This window comes from Sabethes cyaneus, chromosome 2, assembly GCF_943734655.1.
Source record: "Sabethes cyaneus chromosome 2, idSabCyanKW18_F2, whole genome shotgun sequence".
Lineage (NCBI taxonomy): Eukaryota > Metazoa > Arthropoda > Insecta > Diptera > Culicidae > Sabethes > Sabethes cyaneus.
The window spans coordinates 139,524,131-139,547,341 of NC_071354.1; the positions used below are offsets into that span (position 1 = coordinate 139,524,131).

Consider the following 23,211-nt stretch of genomic DNA (forward strand, 5'->3'; position numbering starts at 1 on the left):
TACATTAAATTTTACACAGAAGGTGTGGCACGTGCCTCAGTGTTCCTTAACCTTAGCACGTCAGTGGTGTTAATTGTTAAAGTATTATCGTATAAAGTAGTTAACAGTAAGATTAAAAAGAAAACAAAAATCATTTTTTCCAATTTCAAGACTCCATATTCGCACTTACCATAAATACTGAACAAACAATAAAACAGAAAATAATTAATTACGATACCTCAGAAAATATTAATGACGGTTTAACGCATCTAAAGAATGAGCTAATCTAGGAAAATTGTAGCAAATTCCTCATGGCATCATTTTAGCAGTATTGGAATATTTTATACCGAACTGGTTGATACTGGTTTCGGTATAAATTATGTAAATGAATATGTTTATGACGATAATCAGAAGCAGTAGCACGCTGACTGTTCAAACATAGTCACACTCACACGGAGAGCCAAGAAAAGCAATCGACAGTGACATCATTCACTGCCTCCCCCTCCCTCCCCAGATAGCACCGTTGAGTACGGTCGCCATGCAGTAACAGTGACGATGATGCCGAAATCTCGTCCCCCAACTTTTCGTCTTCGGGGCTTTCGATTTGGGTGGATTGCTTTAGTCTCATTCTCGCGGTTTTACGCGTCCAAGATGTATTAAATTAGGGAATGTGTGTTTATTACAATGATTGAAGAGTTTTATGCGACAGAGCACGACGATATAAAAGAACAATATTCGCAATACACATACTGTATAAATATATAGGACACCCGCGAGCACCGAGTGAGAAAGCCGACAAAAAAGCATAAAATTAAACGAAACGACAGCGTGAAACCAAAACACCACACCAATCTTGTTCTGTGCGTATGTATTAATACATTTTTTTTCGCTTTCGCAAGGCTATTTAGCTGCTATCCTTTGTCAATTCGGTGATTCCATGGATGGTGGGTCATAATTCTCATTCTTCGGTTACCAGAGGTTGTACGATGCCGTTCTGTCGCAGAGTGGCTTCATTTTGTCGGTGCCGCCCGCTGGCTGGTGGAGGTTTATAGGTAGAAATTACTGCACCCCGCCAACAAATACCGTTGAATAATTTAATCCACTGGTTTATGAGCTTTTCTAATATTTAGTACTAATCATCAAAAATTCGTATAATTCTATTAGCCTAGCAGGGAACTGTAGGAATGATCAAATACGCGGAAGATACCGCACTGGTTGCGGGGACTGTTGAAAACAAAGTACATTTTCAAAGTGAAATCTATTGCCAAGGCACGCCAAGGGCTTGTTATGAATACTTGTTGAATTTCCAAATATTTATAGAATATGAGTGATAGTAGACGCGCCACACTTCCTGCGTCAACTCAAAGTATCCAAAGTATCTGCCATCCAATTGGAGGAAGTGTTATTAACGGTGGGCAATATATACGCGCGGGAAGAAAATTGTTCAGAAAGGGAAATTGTGGAAAGGGATGGTGTGGTTAAATTTGTTCTATTAACTAAATACTTACGCGCTATTATCACAGCCAAATCACAGACAAACATATATAACAGTTTCAAAAATATCTTACAACAAGACACGCACATTTTGCTTGCGCACTAGCACCACCTGTGACTGACATTCCCCAATATTGATTTTCAGCAAAAGTGTCCCTCGGATAACCGAATATTTTAGTATTTGCTGAGCGAATTATAATCGCCATCATTCAACGGCCCTTTTCAGGGCCAAGCTATCTCAAAATTATTAAACCGTTATGCAACAACCAAACAAACGCTATAGCCTTACGATAACAATGTCTGGCTTGTATACGGCGACTTCGTGCTCACCATGATCGGTACTGCAGCTATTTAATTTTTTAAATAATCTTTCAGTTCAGAAGCAAAGAACTTACCGTAATAAGCATACTGTAGGTTGGAGTCATCCTTGGTACTTAGTAGTAAATGTGATATATAAGTAAAAACCGACACGTGTTAACTAATACAGATAAAACGGTTTTTATTTCATTCTACTCTGCTATTTTAATTAAAGGATATACCTAGTTTCACCTCCACGTGGATACTATTTCAAACAAATCATAAACCAATCGAACAAGTCAAACGACCTAATTAATGTTTTCTAACACAGTGGTTGAGGTTAACTACTGTTAGCCTACAATTTGCATTAAAAATTGTAATATAAATTGTTGATATTAGTTCCTAAAACAATGGTCATACAAAATTTGTTTTGTTTCTTTTTCTGTTGCTTGACACCCATTATTGTTTCGTATGTTTCTTCATTTTTTTTTTTTTTTTTGAAATAGAATAGAATGGAATTGAAAATTCTCGCCAGTCTTGAAAATCGATACAAAGGCCTGCATTCCACGCAAAAAGTTGAACAACGAAACGAAAATTTGATCACCTCTCGTGCTATCGGGGTTCACTGTCGTAAGCGTTTTTTTTTATATTCCCCATTGCTGCATGCTCTCCCAACTCCCACCTCCCACCGTTCACAGCCAAGCAGCCTCGTAATTCCCTGTCACGAAAATCTTGTTCCATATTTCATGGCTCTCCGATTCCCCAAGTACTAATTTCCACTTAACGCTATTGTGTTGACTCTGCTGCATATAAAAATTCTCATTACACCGCAAGGGGTGGGGCCATGGAGCACATTTTCCCGCAGTTTCACATCGCCCATCTCTTCTCTCAATCATTCGCTTAATCGAAATCACAAATTTTTGCGCACGCTTCGCGGAAAATCACCAATTTATAGCGACAGCAGAGAAGCCTCTCTCTATCACGCTTATGCTCATATAATATCACCCATGGACAAGATTCGATTATTTACAGCTTCATTCAGTAACAAACTCGCTTACTCACGCTCGAATTGCGATTTTTCTTGTGTCTTCTATCATTTGCTGGCACTAATCCTAATGTGATATCTACTACAATTCCATACAAACACTAAACTGTCGTCATAGACAAGTGTGTCGTGGTAAAGTCTTAATGGCTAATTTTTATTTGCTTTTCGATTCGTTAGATATGGTAGCGGGTGGAGGTGGAAGGAACGTTCTGACTCCTTCCCCAGCCTATCCCTGTGCTTACACGCTAAGTTTTATTGCTTTTCGATACTTCGACATTTTTCATGTTTCATTTTCGGCACTGGCACTCCTCCCAACGGAAGCAGGGGGCACCGTGGAAGACCACAGTGGATTCGGGTGGTGTAGAATTTTTTTATTCCAGCATTATTTGACCAGTCATTGTTTACGGCTGTAGCGCTTTTCTCTTGATAGAAAATAACCTTCGTTTGGAGGATGTGTCTCGACCACCTAAGGACTTATATGACAGTCATGTTCATTTTGATGGAACTGATTTTTATTGCATTGCGAACTTTACTGTATGTATAATCTATTAAACAAGCAAACCAATACGTTTCAGATTGTAGAAAAATTAAATAGATTTTCTTCACTGGTTTGATAAATAATTTATTGGTCTCAGTTACTGCGCGTACTTTCTCTGCAATAGAAGCAGGATACAAACTTTCAATTTTCCCGTACAGAAATGCATCAAGTGGCGAACCTTTTTCCTGGAAACCATTTATCCTGTAGCTACACCTTAACTATACGAATGTAATAAAAATAACAGGTCGACCAGTCTGTCGAGAAATTCATGGGAACAAAATAACTTGTTGTTCAATTGTTGATTCCTGGGAATTCAATCAATCCGCGTTTCTTCGCCGTAAATGCACGGTCAGTAGCGATAGTGGCACATCAGACAGGCATTCACACAATTGATTTAGAATTTTCTATTAAGGAATTGAGGAGGTTGAACGGTATTCAATAATTATTGATTAAATTAAACCCCGACTAAGGTAAATAACATCTGGAGCAATCAGTTTTGGTACAATTTCAACCATAATTATAAAATCGCATCAAACAATGTAGACACCTCGTTTATGTTGCAATGAATCTTGTTCCAATTAAAACATTATTAATGTTTTTCTTTTGCTAGCAGGATGCAGAAACGCGTGATTGATTGAAAAGCGATGAACAAAAGAACGTGTCTGTTGAGGACAAAAGGTCGTTTCTTCGATTACGTCTATGGTGCCCAGATATGGGTTAAATGCGGTCCAAGTCAGATTTTTATATCAAAGTCACAATGTCATTGGCTAAACAGATAATGATCAGCTTTAGTATATTTGGCAAAAGAAATTGACTCACAGAGACAGATATTTCTAATCATTTATGTGGATTTATTAATTCAATCCTCATGGATTGGCCACTCAATCATACTCTCAAATCCAATACAATTTCAGATCACAGGACACACGGGGACCACGACCGCAGGACACCCATTACTGTATTACACCATCGTAAAAGTGCACTGCCCACATAAAGATAGGCGTGACGACGAGAAGGAAGCATTCTAGGCGACCGATAACTGTTTGCCTTGGGACATCAAGATCGTCAGCTGAGATATAAACGCTCAGATCAGAAGGGAAGCGATGTACAGACCGGTGCATAGTAGGATTCCATGCCCTGCATACCGAAACTAACGATAACGACCAATCGTGCAGCGGTGCAACTTCGCAGTTTCCCTGGAGATCATCTGACCAACGAACCTCCGACGTTATACCATTCGCGACAAAGGCGTACGGATACGCGCCTACTGGATGAGACTCTGCCTTTCTCTGCACAGTTCTGCAAGTGCTACAACCCCCGAAGGTACTTGGTGAAGAAACTCCAGGTGCCCGATATGATCGGTTTGACAGGGAATGTCAGCAAGCAATAGAGAAACACGAAGCAGAGCTATGATAAACCATCTAGGCATTGCTATGAGGGAGAATTTTGCTAAGTATCGACCATCGCGGAATTAGCTGATTCTTCATTTCTGAGGAGAAAACAGCCCCAGTAAGGTAACAGAGATCATGAAGAATTGTAATAACTATTCCATGCTAATGGCACGCGTAAGTTGGAGCTAAGAATCAATGTGCCGAAAACCAAATATATAAGAAGTAAAAGCTCAAAAGAGAACATCCTTCATTTCCCACAGACTACGACTATTGACTGCGATGAGATTGAAGTGGTTGATGAGTTCATATATTTCGAATCTCTGGTTATTGCCGACAACAATACGAGTAAGGAGATGATACTACGCAATCAAGCGGGAAAACGCCAGTTGGATCGGCAAATACGGTTTGTAAAATTCGGCGGCGACCTAGGCAACGAAATAAAAGAACTGGCTTCGTGCGGTACACCCGACGACGAGAACGAATCGTTTGACGCGCGGCTGAAGGCCACATACGACAATTGTTCGCTACGGGACGTCAAGATCGTCGTCAAGAATAATATAAACACCCAAGCCGGTAGCGAAGAAATGTATACACTGGTGATAGAGCCCCATATCCTACACACTGAGACGAACGATAACGGCCAACGACGTAAAAACCCCTCAGCTTCCCGAGATCTAAGGATCTAGAGCAGCTTTTTCCCACGTATAGATATCCACATACCCACCTAGAGGTCACCTGACCAACGTACCATGAACCAGATATATCACGTCCTTATGAATGGCCGGTTCTTCTTTAACATCTGGTTATCACCTAGCAGCAACTGGTGAAGACACTGCCTATTTTCGAGCAGTTAGCTGGTTCAACCCTTAAAGACGATCGGGGCAGACGAGACGTATGGACGAGGAAGGGAATCTGTTCCCAAACCAGCGCGAAATGGTTAACAGGTGCAAGCAGTTCTTCGATTAACAGCTCAATGCAGAAGGAGGTGCAACAGAATTTTACCTGCCCCTTTTTTAGTGCCCCAGCTCCTGATCTTTATGAGATCGAACGGTAAACAGGGTTTCTAATGACCACCAAATTTGCCGTTCAGGACCGCCTACCAGTAGAACTTTAAAAACATGGCCGTGAAATGTACGCAATAGCTTTGCAAGATTTGCCAGAAGGAGAACCTAGCGAAGAAATGGATGGAAGGAGTACTTTGTCCTATCTACAAAAAGGGGAATCAGCTCGACTGCTGCAACTATCGCAGAACAACACTGGTAAACACCACCTTCAGGGTATTCACCTAGATGCTGTTATGCCGGCTGTTACCGATAGCGGAAGGTTTTGTAGGGAATTATCAGGTGGGTTTCATGGAAGCTCGCACCACTGCGAACCAAATTTTTATAATTCGGCTGATCGTACAAAAATATCGAGAATACAAAATACTCATGTAGATCTCATCTTATTGACTTTGAAGTAGCATACGATATAGTCGATCGAGACTACTTATTGCAGATAATACAAGAGCATGGTTCTTCGGTTTTACTGACGCGATTGATCAAAGCTAGGTTGGATCGAGCGATTGCGCGCGTTTTGGGGAAACTCTCGACAAGGTTGTCGACAAGGTAACGGGATATTCTGCATGTATTTCAACATCACTCTAAAAAGGGTGATGCAGACATCGAAACGAGAGGCATGATTTTCAGCAAAGGTTGCCAATTGTTAGGCTTCACAGAGGACCTCAATATTATAGCCAGGAACTCTGCGACGGCGGTCTACGCCAGACTCAAAGCTAGGTAAAAAAAAAACAAATGAAAGGAAGAGGTTCAAAGCAAACAAACATGCACCTCTGACGGACGGCAATCGTTGATGGCGCCGAACTAGAAGTGGTAGATGAGTTCGTGTATCAATGATTGCTGATTATGTCGGACAAAACACTAATGAGGAGATCCAGCGACGCATTCAAGAAAAAAATCAGGCCGAATGGGACTCGCAAAACGCTACAATCAAGAATCATACGCTGCCATACGAAGCTGACAATGTACAAAACCCCGGCCAAAAACCGGCCACTATATGATATATAGTATATGAGGTATATGAGCTGTAACAGGCACTCCACACACACAGGCACTGTGTGGAGATATCCATAGTAATCTGGCGAAAGTCAGTAAGCTGCAGTCTGCAGTGCACGTCGTTAGGATGCCATACGTCACTGCGAAAAAACGGTTCTCTTCAACAACCCTTCTGACACCAAAAACAGAGAAGCCCAACGCGCGAGGTGGCTCGACTAGATCGAAAGCGACTTGCAACTTCTGAAACGCCTGGGGAATTGGTGACGACTGGGTTAAGATCGAGCAATTGCTTAAAACAGCATAGGTCTATGCTAACGACGACCGTCAACTGGTAGTACACTATTGACTTGAGACTGTAATCATGCTTACGAAAGACATGTACTCGAACAATAGATATTGCAAGCTATTTTTGGTGGAGTATTAACGAAAAGCGGAGCAGCGCATACGAATGAACCACGAGCTGCTGGTACTCCTTGAAGAGCTTCCCATCGTACATCTGTCGCAAGTTGGAAGTATGCGATGGATCGATCACGTCGCGAGAATGCCGAAAAGCAGGGCGTTCACATCAGTTCTATGTCTAATAGAGAGGCAATTTTTGGAAAACACCGTGTAGGTTTTGTTCACCGAAAATTTTACTTGATATTAGAGTTGATGACTTTTTTGCAAAGCACAAAGAAAAGAAATCTTGCATAAATCTAAAAGATTTAAAGCTTGGTCTATTTTCCTGGCTAGGTATCCAATAATCTGAAAAATCCAGACAAGTCTGGATGGTTTGCAACTCTGCTTGCAAGTGTCGAGACGCCTAAAGAATTGGTGAAGAGTTGCTCAGGACCGTCCGGAGTGGAGATGACTTTTTAATACAGCACGAGTTACCTCGGTTCAAAGCTGCTTTATATTTTAGATATAGGGTTGGCCAGAATGTTGAGTTTTGAAATTGATTACAATTTTTTTTTGTTAGATTATAGTCACATTAACCAGCTTGGGTCATTCGTGACTTCTGCGGGGTTGGGATTTGAACCCGGGTCCCCGGTGTGAAAGGCGTGAATGCTAACCACTACGTCGGGACTGACCCCTAAATTACAATATTAATTTGGTTAAACTTTACCATTGATTGATATTAAAATTTCAAAAGGAAATGATTTGAAAATCATTTTAATTTTAACTTCTAAGGATACCATGTTTGTAGAAAATATGTAGGAGATTTGTGGTAAAAAGATGGTTGCTCAGATCTGATTATGTTTTTTTTAATGTAGTTTTAACCCATCACCATGATATAATTTTGTCATTTTCATTTGATATGGTAACTTGCAAGCACCAAGGACGCGTCGCTCGAGGCCACACGTACTGATAACAGAGACTAGCAACGGCAAATCTGATAAAAACAAGTTAGTAATCGCAGTCGGATCTCCATATGCTATATAATAATTTTAATTTTAATTTAATCTTCGATATAACAAAACATCGCACAGATATGTTACTTAGTACTAGTTACTGCTAATCCTAAATCTAAACACATTTTTTGACATACCAAAATCATACAAATGATAAATTTCGTTGAAACGACTACAACAAACTTCCAGTGGGTTGTTATTTCCGTAAGCCGTGCGGTGAGTCGATCGTCGAAAGAACTCAGCTTGGCGCATCACTCGTGACGGTGCGTTGAATCGTAATTTCTCAAGAATAGCTGGACAGTCAATGCGATCTGCTAACACGTCGAATATTAACATACGTTGGAGGAGTACTCGTCTACTTTCCAGTGTCGGTAGGTTGATCAGCATGCACCGGTTTACATAAGGTGGCAGGTTTATCCGGTCTCTCCAATTAAGATTCCGCAAAGCGTATCGGATGAACTGCCTTTGTACACGTTCGAGTCTGTTGACATGAACAGCATGATATGGAGCCCAAACTTGCACCCCATATTCGAGAACACTGCGTACGAGCGAGCAGTAAAGTGTTCTGAGGCTATAAACATCTACAAAAGATTTGGTGTTCCTTCTCAAAAAACCTAGCATTGCATATGCTTTAGCCGTAACGGCAGAGATGTGTTCCACAAATTTCAGTTTGCTGTCGATGAGAATCCCTAAGTCTTTCACTACGCCCTTACGTTCTAAGCTTGTTGTCTCCATAGTGTAACCAAAAACAATCGGCGCACGCACCCGCGTGAATGAGATTATGCAACATTTGTTGACGTTAGCCTTCATCCCATTCAACCTGCACCATTCAATAAGCGCATCAATATCCATTTGAAGTGCACAGCAGTCTGTTAGTGTTGTGATTACACGGTAAAATTTGAGGTCGTCAGCGTACAATAGTTTCGGAGATTTCAATTTTCCACAAAGGTCGTTGATGAAAAGAACGAACAGCAGAGGCCCCAAAACACTACCTTGAGGAACACCAGAATGAATCTGGAACGGAGTAGAGCACGTCCCGCCAACTCTCACCACTGAGCTACGCCCCGTCAGATACGACAGAATCCATTCTGTCAGCCACTCAGGTAGTCCCATTCTCCTAAACTTCTCAACTGCCAGAGTGTGTGGAACCTTGTCAAAAGCCTTGGCAAAATCAACATACACAGCATCGATTTGTTGTCGTTTTTCGATTTTATCCACAATAGTCGATACATAGCTTAGCAAGTTTGTAGTGGTCGAACGATTTTTCATGAAGCCGTGTTGCTCTGCAGATATTATGGACTTAGCAGATTGGTATAGCGAATCATGCACGATACTTTCGAGCACCTTTGGCAGACAGCTAAGAATGGAGATCCCACGGTAGTTCTCTACTTCGTTAAACGAACCAGATTTATAAATCGGTGTGATTGAAGCAGATTTCCAAATAGTTGGGAAATGCCTCTCGCTGATAGAACGGTTGAACAGTATACTTACAGGGTAAGCGAGAGCATCAGCACACTGTTTTACAAAGAAAGGCGGTAATTGATCAGGACCGGGTCCTTTTGATCCATCGATGGATTGCAACTTCAGTTGGACTTCGTGGGGCGAGAAATTCATCTGAAGTACGTTCACGTCATAACGCGGAATACTGCTCAGGTACGTTTCAGACAAAGGTGGTGAGTTATTACTTGACACACTTTGAAAGAAAGACGAGAACATATTCGCTGTTTCCTGCGGCGTAGTGGCATCTAATCCTTGGTAGCGCATGTTTTGAGGTATCCCTTTTACTGCTTGTCGGTCCTTAACGTAGGTCCAAAATGACTTCGGATCCGCTCTTACATTATCTTCGATACGATGAATGTAATCGCGAAAACTTGAAGCGTTCAAAGAGTTGAATTGAGCCTCAATTTCACGCATTTCAATTTTCCGCGATTCACTCCTGCATCTGAAGTACCGTTTCCTAGCTTTTCGAAGACGGTTGCGAAGATTCCGAAGCTGCCCGTTCCACCACGGTTGTTTGTTGTGAAATTTCCTTTTGCCTTTTCTGAGCGGTACATTTGCTCGAAATATTTGATAAAGCTCATCGTAGAAGCGTGTAACTGCATCGTCAACTGATCCAATCTCCAATAATTGGCTCCAATCTATTTGTTGAATAAGCCCATTCACCAAAGACATGTCACAAAGACGAAAATCAAACCGTTCATCTTTTTCTTCCTCATAAATATTCTCAGCATTCAGTTTTAAAACAATCGGCTTGTGATGTCGGTCTATCCTCAGCAACGGTATCGGCGGTTCAAAAATTTCTACGCAGGCTGTACTGCTGGTAAAAACCAAGTCGAGTAATCTGCCATTGTCGTTAACACAATAATTCTGCTGTTGTAAACCCGTCATTAATAAAGATTGTACTAATGTTAACTCGGACTCAGCAGACGCATTCATCGGCAAAAAGCAATTCATTTCGTCGTCATAATCCCATCGCAAGTGTGGAAGATTGTAATCGCCTAACACAATTGTTTTATCACGATCTTTTGCCAGCAGAGACAATTGTTGAGTGCACGCTGCATGTCGTTCGTACAGCACGGGATCAGAATTTGGAGGTAGATACACAGCGCAAATGAAAATGTTACCATCCTTCATCTCAATGCGAACAGCAGTTTGCTCTAGCATATCGGCTTCTGTAAAACTAACGGTTGTGCTTTTTAAATTAATTTTAACACCGATCAGTACACCGCCGCCTCGCTGGCATTGGCTGGTGGCAGAGTTTCGGTCGCAGCGATATAGCATGTAATTATTGGTAAGCTCCGAATCAAGAATATCTTTCTTCAGCCAAGTTTCAGTAAAAACTATAACATCATAATCGCACGAAGCGAGAGCAAGAAACAAATCATTAGTTTTGGTTCGTAGGCCCCTTGTGTTTTGATAGAAAATTGTCAATGAACGAACGGTGCGAGGGTCGGATGTGTGGCTATCAGCTGATACCGTTTTGCAAGTACGATTTTAATAAACCATGTTGAGAAATTACCCATCCTACATAATTGCAATGGGTTGTAAAAAGCACATCCGCAAGAACAAAGCACTGCTGTGAGTGGTCGTAAGAATAATTAGGTTTTACGCGAATGTATTATTCATCAAACAGCAGAATATATCATTTAAATACGTTCAGTAAATGTAAGCACATGGGTACTGAGGTTTTAGGAGTAAAATGTGCCTTCTACTGAAGGATGAGGTACGACACATTCCGAAAATACCTTAAAATAAATATCGTTGGGCTGGCGTTTCTGTACATGAACTTTAAATATTTGAAATGTTTTTAGCACTTTGTGTATCTCACAGCCATACATTGCGTTAATTCGTGGAAGCATTCGTATACATATCTTATCAATAGGAATACTGCAATCAACTGTAATCCGTTACATTTGCGATTGCTATAATTAATACGATGCCTTGTGCCTCTTGCTATTGCGCTAATTGATTTCATTATTTATGGACGGTTAAATACGATCGATGCATGTGATACAACGAGGATTTCGCCAGAATTGAAGACTTTCGGAGTGGTAGGCGTAAACAGGGTAAAACTTCTATAACTGGCGTGCCGAGAGTGGGACACACTAGGGCTAGGGCACGTGTTCCATTCTCTTTCAATATGCAGAAGTGTGAGATTAGGTGGTGGACAATCGCATTTACAAGTTATGGGATAGAGGATGTGTTTTCCAATGCACAGCCCACGCCTAGAAAACAATGATGACGATAACGACGCTTTTTACATACCGTCGTCTGGGGCGAGATTGTGCCAAAAAAGCATATGTTTTTGTTCTTTAGCTCAGTATATACACAATTTAGGAACTAAGTTGATTTCAAACCTGTCAATATGTACTAAATTGTTCAATTAACAACTACCGTAGAGATGGTTTAGTTACAATGAAACCTAATTTTACTGGAAGTGCATGAACTTTGGCACAATCTCACCCCTTCTAGGGGGTGACATTGTGCCAAAGACTTAAAGTTAAGCTAAAAACCTAAACAGTGAACGTTAGCATGTTTATAAGCAATACACATAAATATCAGTATAAAGTATTTCATATGGGGCCGTCCATGAACTGAGTGGACTATCAGGGGCAGGGGGTCGACCAAAAACAACGCATCATACAAAAAGTATAAACGAAAATAACCCGAGGCGGTCTGAAATAACTAAAAATGAGTTCGTAGTCTATGGACATAATATATATATATATAGCCAGTAGCGTTTCTAGGGTTAACAAGAGGGAGATATATGAAGGGGTGTATCCTAAGGGGGCATACCTATTTGATCATTTAACAAAAGTAACCATTACTTCGTTCGAGAACCCGCTGCCGCAGAACATGTAGCCCATCCCACCCCCCTCCCCCTCCTTAAAACTGGCAGTTTATACACGGTGTAATATATTCGTCTTACATTAGAGTGTTTATCTGAGCATCTGAAATTTCCAGAGAAAAAGTAAAAATTAGTTTAATTTATTTAGCAGACCTATGCTCCAAAATGGATGATGCAATCTAATCTGTCAAAATATTGTGCTCAATAGTAAAGAATGTGAGTGTACTGGTGTATACTGACGTATTTTTGTTGTGTATGTGAAATTCACAAATTGGATCGATCATTATGGCTTGGCACAATCTCACCCCCGTGAAGCTCGAAAAGTACAAAGTTTCGAAAAATATTATTTTCGTAATCAAAACTTATCCAACGCATAGTAACCTTTCAATACATTGTAAATGATTAGTTTATATACCTTCAAAATAGCAAGTTGATGCGATTTCTTGTTTGGGTTGGTTTATTGGGGACATTTTTTACAAGCGTTATTTCCGAGTATTTTTGATCGCGAACTTTGAAACCCTGTTTAGGCTAAACAGTTTGCTAATATTATCTGTGTTCCATTCTAAGTTATGAATAAATATGTTATTTTCATCATCATTTTGAATTTAGGTCACCAGTTTCTATAGATATAAAAAATTTTCACAAATAAACATTTTTGGTTTTTGGCCCAATCTCACCCCCGTGGCACAATCTCACCCCGGATGGCGGTACATTTTTAGTGCGAATATTACCTGTCAGATATCAGTATCTGTTCTTACAAAAAAATCGCGAATACCAAATGCCTACGTACCACCTATTCATCGGAACCGCTTACCGATTCTGAAAATCAAAGTAATCCCTTGGGCTTAAAATCGTTTAAAGACTTGACCGTCTTTTATCGACAGATATCGCAACCGGATGTTGGAGTACAGGCATAGAACAGAAATGGAAGTTGAAATCCAAACACGTATATGTTACTTTTTACAGGTACTAGCGAACCTGGCGGTGGCCACTTTTTTCCATGAAAACACACGAATGCTTACGAATGCACACGAAAGCATGTAAAAGCTGCTATGCCATATGCAGCGAGTATTCTGTTTATATTGTTGTTATTCGTTTCTATGCGAAAAACTTCCCAAAGAAAAATAAAAGCAAACAATTTTCTGTTACTAGTTTTGATCGCCAAATCGTTCGGACTTCCTCTACTTCTGTTCTGTGGTACAGGACAACTACGGAGCTGGTGCAGTGATTCTTTTGCTAGTAAGAGGCTGAATAACGCATATCGTTAATGCATCACCTACCTGCAAGCATAAAATAGACCCCTTAGTGGTCCTCAGCCTCTTATCCGACAACTCCCATCTCTACTTCCTTGTGGTACTGGCGGGATACGAGCAACCTAAGTGGAGATCTAATAACCAACCCCGGTGGAAACCAAGGTCGTATGCTGACAGGGAAGGAGCCACTCTGTAAGCGCTTATCTCCAGGTTAGGAGCGGTTCATGTCTGTGATCTCACTTCCCGGTGGATTGTCGTTACTTTACCAACTACGCGGCTGTATCCCAGGCTAGGAACGGTATACAACAGCGACTGATCTGCGCGTGCGGTTGACTTACAAAACGCTGTGTCTCGTCAGGTGGACGACGGCACAGCGACAGACCGGTCTGGAACAAATAATACTACGAAAAATATACGAAATGAACCACAACGGATTAATCGGTATGAACTCAGGCGAATGAAAAAAAAACAACGATTATTGGAAACTCCGTACTTGGAATGTCAAAACTCTACTTGAACCGACACGCGCTGGTATCGGGGATATAATTGCCAGGGGATATATGCAGTCCCTATTTTGCATGACGAAATAGTCGGAAGCAAATCTGGAAGCACCCCACTGGACCCGCAAGCACATTCATGTTGCAATCAGTAATACAGCGTTATAACGATTACCAGCAGCCACTTCCAATGAGTTATTCGTCATAGAGTTCCAATGAGTGACTGACTAGGAGAATCGAGCCAGAACTTTGGTTACTAGAGTGCTGAAAAAGGGCAAAGCAGCTGGAATGGACGCCATCCCCGCCGAACATCTGATAGACGGGAAAGTACGGCTGTATTGCGAAATTTGTCAGGCTATGCTTAAAAGGCGGATAGCGGCTGCCAACAGGGCCTTCTACGGATTACGTATGCAGCGGAGGTCCCGTAGTCTGCAACTCCGCACAAAACACGAGCTTTATTCTATCTCTAAAACCTCCAGAAATGCCGAGAACACAACGTGCCCACGCATCATATTTTTGTGGATTTCAGAGCAGCATACGATACCGTTGAACGCGAACGCGAGTTATGGCAGACAATGCACGAGCACAGTTTTCCGGACAAACTGACGCGGCTGATCAAAGCTACTCTGGAACGAGTGCTGTGCTACGTGCGCGTTTTGGGGACACTCTCAATTCCTTTCGAATCGCACAGAGGGTTACGGCAAGGGGATAGACTGTCATATATGTTATTCAATATCGCTATTGAAGGTGTGATCCGGCGAGTGGGCATCGAAACGAGAGGAACGAACTTCAGCAAGAGTAGCCAACTCCTAGCCTTTGCAGACAACCTCGACATCATTACTAGAAACCGTGGGAAATCAATGCGTCGAAAACCAAATATATGGTAGGAAGAGACTCCAGAGAAAGTAACGTTTGCTTCCCACGAACAGTGAATATTGGCGGCGATGAACTGGAAGTGATTGACGAGTTCGTATATTTGGGATATCTGGTCACCGCCGCCAATAATACGAGTAAGGGGATCCTACGACGCATTCAAGCTGGAAATAGAGCCTACTTTTCCCTCCGCAAGACGTTTCGATCTAGGAGCATACGCCGCCGCACAAAGCTGACGATGTACAAAACGCTAATCAGATCGGTAGGCCTCTACGGACTTGAGACAGTAACTTTGCTTACGGAAGACATACGTGTACTTTCCGTTTTTGAACGAAAGGTGTTGCGGACTATTTTTGGCGGAGAACAAACGGAAAGCGGAGACGTATGAATCACGAGCAACAGGCACTGCTTGGAGAGATTCCCATCGTACACCTGGCGAAAGATGGAAGTCTACGGAAGGCCGGCCACGTCGCAAGGATACCGGACGACTGTGTAGTGAAATCCGTTCTCTTCAAGAACCCCACCGGCACCAGGAATAAAGGGGCTCAACGTGCTAGATGGCTCGACCAGGTTGAAGCCGACTTGCGTGTGTCGAGACGCGCAACGAATTGGCGACGAGTAACCCAGGACCAAGTACAATGGAGAGGAATTCTTGATACGGCAAGAGCCACTTCGTCTCTCGGCTGAATAAGTAAGTAAGTAAAGGAAGGAGACAAGCTCAAGGTGAAAAAGCTTAGATCATTTAGAAACATGGTCCCTAATTTTGGGGATAGCGGTGCTCCCAGTGGTCGGATATGCAAGCTTTTCGGATAGAGCCCCATTTTCACATGATCTAAGCTTTACATAAACTTGTATACCTTGTATGCTTGTATACGTTGGTGACATCGGATAATTACTGTAGTGGTGAAACTCGCATACGTATTTTTACCGAAAGTCATGATTACTACGGACTTAGCAAGCCCTTAAGGTTTGGTAAACTCACCCACTGTACTAAAAGTATCGCTAACAAAATCGGTAATTCACTACGGGCATAAAACGTGAATAATGCTAACCAGGACTTGCAAACACCAGCCGTTTACGATTGTCGTGTGTCTTTGGTGGGGCATGTGAGAACAATGGGGAAATGGGGGATGAAGGTTGGACGACGAGTTGGCTCTACGTCGTACCTCGTTAAAACTGTAAGAATACAATGGGCGCGATATGCTGTAAGTGTTGTGTACTGTAGTGTAAATGTGTTGCATTTTTCAAGCCACCAAAATGTAATTGAAAATACGAAGATTACACATCATATTAACAAATATTAATTTGAAATTGTGCGATTAACAAACGACAATTTGATGATTCATGGTTCACGAAGTTGCTTTTTCCAGTGCTAAGTCAATCTTACATGTAAAAATGGTTACTTGTAGCAAGTCAAATATACACCCACTGTACATCATCCTCTTAGAAAGACGAAATGAATATCGTAGATCGCGCGCAGTACGTGAAATCTATTTATATAAGAGGCTCATATCTGTTCCGAAAACCAAGTCTCTGACAAGACATCATAAGAGGCTCATCGGTAACTAAAAACAGGTCCCTGACAGGACGTCATGCTTTCGTAGCAATGGGCTGTATTCTCAGTCCCCTCACTGGTCGACTGCTGGACTGCTCGATTGCTCAACTGGTTGACTAGACTGCTCGACTGGACTGGTCGATTAGACTGCTCGATTTGATTGCTCGATTGGACTGTTTAACTGAACTTCTCGACTGAACTGTTCGATTCGACTGCTCGACTCAACTGCTTGATTGGACAAATCGACTTGACTGCTTGACTGAACAGCTCGATTTAACTGCTCGGCTGGACTACTCGACTCAACTGCTCGACTGAACTACTCGATTCGACTGCTCGATTCGACTACTATACTCGACTGCTCGACCCAACTGCTTGACTCGATTGCTCTGCTCGAAATGCTCGATGTGCAGTTTTCTGAATTCTAAACAGACATTTAGATTTTCCGGATCGTAAGCTTCGGGTTCAACTAGTAATATATAAACGTGTGATCGCCGTTAATTATAGAAAAACTAGAGTAAAGTTTTATAAATGACTGATTGTAATAGCAACATCAATTTCGTTTAGAAGTAGGTATTAAATATTTACAATCTACAAAACTCGCTAATGTTGTTAAAAGTAACTCTATGATGGTAGAAAAAAAACATTTCAGTTTAAGACCGCTCGGTTCAGTTATCACACGTCCTTATTGTTTGCGCCAAATGTGCTGTGATTAGTCTGATTAACTCGGCCCTACACAGACATAGCAACACACCCATAAATGAATCGAAGGCAAAACCCGGCCTGGGATGGGGCAAGTGTTGTTGAACATTATCCACCCGAGGGTTAATAAAATGTTTACGACCTACCGGTAAAGCGGAACAGTTCGCAGGACAATGAATATTGCTCTGGCAAAAAATCGTCTCAATGGTAAATCCCTTCGACGACATCAGCGTGAAGCTATGGGTTACGAATTAATGGTTGTAAAGGCGTAAACATTCAGATGGATGAGACAGGGCTGTAGCCCCGTTAGGGTTCAGTGTGGAAAACATCTTTATTTCTTATCAAGCCAGCACCGTTAAGAAGTACTCTGTCAACTGTTTCAAATCCTCTTCACCGTCAACCTGCTTTCACCAGTCTCGAATTATTACTCCTAATTCGCTACCATTCCGAATTTTCTTCCTTCCAGCCCCATTCCAGCGTCATTCATGATTTACGGTTTGTCCCCGAGTTTCAACTCGCACCCTTTTGCGATTCTCTCACTTAGCTAACTGCCTGCCCGTCTCCAGACAAGCCGAATGGGAGTAGAAAATTAAGATCTGCTTGCGGCAATTAATTGGGTCTTGTATTATCCTCCGAACAAGACACAAATGCCTGCTGTTTCTGCACCATAAACATTTATAAAAGAGCCTAATATTGGAATTTCAAACGAGAATCTGCTTCTGATGCCACCATTTACAGACAATTTTTGCTTTTGTCGAATAATGCATACATAAACATAATAATGGTGCCATTTTGCGCGAGCCTGACGGATCCGCACTATTAGAGCAGCGTTTTTATATCCACATATACGCCATCAAGCGCATAATTTGAAAGCCTTTGAACGCTGACAACGGCCATTTGGAATTTGGTTTAGCTGTGCGATACGGGTCGTGCTTTTGGGCAAACAAAAAAAACAACGAACCAGAATATCCGGTTGGTTCATTTACGTTTATTGCCGCCGCCACTCTGCTTCTGCTCTAAACCAATTGCGACTGCTCATAGACAGTCGGAAAGATGTGTTTTCTACTAATTATATCGGAAGCATTTCGGTATATGGCATGTATTTGAATGGATTTTATCAGCGAAATTTATGTAGATTTGAGTCGAAGCCGTATTAACTTTAAAGAAGGTACTTGGATCATAATTTTCTCTTTAGAATAGAAAAAATTGGGTTAAAAAAAGAAAAGTTAAATGCAAATTAGATTCAGTGGAGATTCATTTTTGTTACAGCATGACCATAATACTGGGCAGTCCACAAGATATCAAAAGGATCGTGCATTATTTCGCACATGCACAACATATGCAATTGCCGAAAGACGATTGTCGTTTGCAATGTGTATGAAAGAGAGAAAAGGTTTCTTATCTTACAGACAAATTCAACAGTTATTACCGAAGATTACTAGTTGTTCATGATACTCTGACAGAATATTGTTATACTAGTTAAGGTTTTGATAAGTTTGAATAAATTTGGTTATAGTTTAAAGAATTTTTATAAAAAACGAATTTCGAAACGCGGAAATTTTCAATAGATACTTACTGAAGTTTTTGGAGCGTCTTAGTAGAATACGAAACCTAAAAATAAAAAATAAGAAAACTTATCCAATTTAATTCTACTATGTGTATTTTATTCAATGACAGATACGTATTTCTCCTACGACTTGCAGGCTTCCTCAGTGTCTGTTTTCGAACTCGAAAACAGACACTGAGGAAGCCTGCAAGTCGTAGGCGAAATACGTATCTGTCATTGAATAAAATACACATAGTAGAATAAAATTGGATAAGTTTTCTTATTTTTTATTTTTAGGAATAGATACTTGTTCCTATAGTCGTTGTTTCGATTACGATTCATTCGTTGATGATTCGTTGGTTCTCTGTTAATATGAAACCATACTTGAAGCACCACCGGTGATTATCTGAAATCAACAACTGTTCTGCACTAGTTGATATAACCATATATTTTTTTTTATTTTTGTTGTATAGTAAATTATAAACATTCAAAAAACTAAATTCAACCCCATTTTTCCGATGGGTATCCTGCCAGTGCCTTATTGCTTATCATTTATGTCGAAAAATTGATTTACCTAAACACAAATTTGCCGAAAAAAGTATTGCTATATCCTTGTGAAGACATTAGTTTTCATTTTAATTGCTTAGTGGAATTGCTACTTTTTGTTTACAGATTTTTTTACAATTCGATGTCTTTCTTTCGTTGTCTGCCGCCAGCGGAAATCATGCGTCCTGTTTTTTTTGTTGTTGCTGCTGCTTGTGTTTTCTTTTTTATGTCAGCTAGGTTTATTACATTATTGCAGATTTTCAAATAATGACTCTGACATGAAAATTTAACTGCAAACTTTGATCTTTGTATGTACATTCTATTTATTTAAATTTTTGGTGAATATGTTTTGATTCTATGCTGCATTAGAGTAGATAGCGTTTGCACACACAAATTGTTATTTATTATAACTAAGGGTTAATAATTGCATCAGTTGTTATATGGAATGTGTACAATAGTGTTTTTTATTCTACAATACAAATAAACTTTAAAACTTAAAAGTTGAAAACGTGCAGAAAAATAATGATTATGTAATAAAAAGCTACATGCCAGAATGAGACATTCTATTTACTCACTACTATAGTTGTCAGTACACATGTCAAATCGCACCTGAAAGTATGAATTTATTAACAAATATATGATTTACGCAATTCGCGGCTTATATTAATTAAATCGCTTGCTATCCAGTTTGTAATAAGTAAACACCTGTTCAGCTAATATAACAAAATAACTACCAAATAAAAACAGATTCTTTAAAAATGGTTAAACAATGACAATGGTAAACTCTTCAAAGCTGGTCGCTGCAAAAGGGATAGTCCTAGGTACATTCGACGCTGAGAGTCAGGTGGTGGAAAAATAAAAAGTATCAATACAAACATCCCGCACGCCCCAACTGGTGTAACAAACAAGGAACCTTCATAAATAACCAATTTTCACCGTAATAAAGTCGATTTATTTTATTACGAGACTGATTCTATTACACTTGGGTGCGATCGGCGAAGAAATATAGCGGGATTCCAGTGTTTCGGATTTCCCGTATGACTCCAGCTAGGCCGTCGAATCACTTTTTTCCGTTTTGTTGATTGAATCCTCCAACACAAGCTAGCAACACTGTTTACCATCCGAAACGGTTCAGAAGTGAAAAGGTCAGTCCGAAGTAAACTGACTTTCGGCTATACAAACAGAATTTCAAACGGAAACCAATCAAGCCGAAGGGAAGGCCCAGTTTTCGTGTTGCTGCGAATCAGCTGCGCTTCTGTCAAAGCTTCGTACACGTAACTTGATATAACACCGCCTTCCAGGAATCGAATCGAATCGAATCGAAAAAAAACCCCGGACGGGATGAATCAACCGGATAATTGCACTTTCCACTGTGACGGACATTCGAAAATTATTCGGTGCAAAATTTATCACCCAATACTACACGAAAAGATGAACCAGGGGAAAAAACATTGAAAAACGCAACACATGAAACCGACCGCAACGACCCGAAGCCAATTAAAATTTCCCTCCACTTGCTGCATCCTGCCTTCATTTGAATGATTAATTCTGGAAGAGGATGAGGCTCAAGCCTAGGCCGAGTGCCATGATAGGAGGCTACAAAAAATTGAAATCAACCAAATGAAATCGTCCTGCTTTCAGTTAATTAAGCCTCAATTTTTAACACATTTAAAATATTTTTCAATCAACACGAAGTGGAACTCGTCCGTGAAGGGAAACGAAAATAGCGACGCGCGAAACCATGCAAAAGGGAATGCTTCAGCCATTCGGATGGTTGTAAATTTGTTTTCAAAAATTCAGCATTTATTATCTCCCCATTGATGGTTCTTTTGATGCCGGTAACAGTTTCATGCTGGGGTTAATTGATGATTGTTCTTCGAAATGACGGCAATGGACTTACTGAAAAAATAGTTGACAACTCCGTTAAAACAATGAAATTAGAGTTAACTTTATAACGTTTTGAAACAATGGAAACTTAGACATTGTAGCACCAGACACTTTAAACGATGAATAAAAAGCTGAGTTATTTATTCTCAAAGTTTCTGGATCCCAAAAACTCTTATTCTTCAAAAAGGATGATAAAAAATAATAATATATGGGTCATTCCATCTCCAACGTACACAAGGTTTGGATTCGACCATCAGCGATATCAACCAAAGTTGACATAATTGTTTATTCCGACCTCACAACCAATTTCCTAAAGTTTTACGCCAATTGATCAATCCCCCTAGCCGTGGTGCTACTTCCTTTTTTACAGATTAAAAAAAAACAGTAATTTTTCGGGTTTAAAAATCTCTGAAACAGTTTGATGTGAAAACATTCCAATTTACTTTTTCTATGGGTTTTTAGTCGCGCAATCGAATAATGTTATCAGTTTATCTAATTTATCAACATCATACATTTTTTGCAATTTAAAACGAAAAATGCAAATATCTCAAAGCACCCCCAATTTTATTTTCAAATAAATATGCTTAAAATGTTCGCCAGAAAATTCTACATAAGAATCACTTAACTAGAAAAAACAATATTGGTAGTTTGGGAGATATGATGTTTTGAATATCTGAGGTAGGCGTAATTCTATCTGAATCGTTAGTGAATATAATTTAAACTCGTCTGCTTACAGATTTCGGACATTTTCATGGCTAATTAATGTATTTCAATGAAAAGGATGCGTTTTCAATTTAGAATCAACATAATAAATTTTCATGCTCTGGATACTTTTGTATATCTATATAATAAAACCAAGTTGGTGCGATTGTTTGTAAGGGATAAACTCAAGAACGGCTGAACGGAATTGCATGATTCTTTTTCCAGTTGGTGTGTTTTGGTTTGCGTCAGGTTTATACGTAAAAAAATAATGAAAATCTACGTGAAAAGCTGGAAAATAGTAAAAAACCGATATTTTACTTTTCCCGCCATTCGCCGTATACGCAATGTTTTAGATTACTATGATTGTTATCGGTGCAAATCAACCGACGTCGCGTTCACTATGAAGCTGCGTCGTTGCTGGGCAAGCAAACATGTTGATGAGGGTAACTTTGATTGAATGATCAACTGTGCCGGATTTTCACAAAACATCTGTTCGTTACAACTATGTTAAACCATTATTAAAAAATAATATCAAATTTAAATTCAAAAATTATGGTGGAAATCATAACAAAGGTCTGATTATGATAGAGAAAATGTGCTCGAAAGTGTCAAAAAATTATTTTTTTAATAAAGGAACAATTTGCGTAAAAAACAACATGCAAAATGTCAAATTAATAACGACAATGGCAATGAAAATATAGTTGGTGGTGCAATGGTTCTGTTCTCAAAAAGTTTTGAATATATGTTGCATATCATTAGACAGTTCACTACAGTAGACGGAATTAGGCGCTATCTAACATCATCGAGTCTACTTTTACAAAAAATAAATTGGCACAACTGTTAGGTACTGGCAATTGAAAAATTAACATTTCGGTCGGTGGTTTTTACAGTAGACGGAGGAAGAGGCACAATTTGTGTCTAAAAATAACTCAACCTGCCAAATGGTAGAGTCTGCAATACCTCGCACGCTTAATAAGGGGGTTGTGGAGCCTCTGTTTTGGCCAGCGCCTCTGTGGTTCAAAGGATCATTACCACCGGCGAGCCACATGTCCTGAGAGGAGGAGTGAGTTCGAATCCAGTTGTAATGCTCCGAAAACTACTTGGTTCGATCCATGA

The 23,211-nt window shown here is 40.3% G+C and overlaps 1 protein-coding gene across 1 annotated transcript; it reads right to left on the minus strand.

Annotated features, from left to right (window-relative positions):
- Positions 1-6,552: 6,552 nt before the first annotated feature.
- On the minus strand, positions 6,553-10,970 carry LOC128736071 (uncharacterized). The gene is made up of 2 exons (XM_053830554.1): positions 9,681-10,970; positions 6,553-6,606 (listed from the first exon to the last, which is right to left on the minus strand). Exons 1-2 carry the CDS (start codon positions 10,968-10,970, stop codon positions 6,553-6,555), a joined length of 1,344 nt encoding a protein of 447 aa, XP_053686529.1.
- Positions 10,971-23,211: the final 12,241 nt, after the last annotated feature.

Bases quoted from the DNA above. Each gene is read 5' to 3' on its own strand.
- LOC128736071 (XM_053830554.1), bottom strand. From the start codon at position 10,970: ATGCTATATCGCTGCGACCGAAACTCTGCCACCAGCCAATGCCAGCGA. The intron at 6,607-9,680 runs GTAAGTATACTG...TACCACTTCTAG, and splicing joins CTGATGCTCTCGCTTACCCT to TTCGGCGCCATCAACGATTG.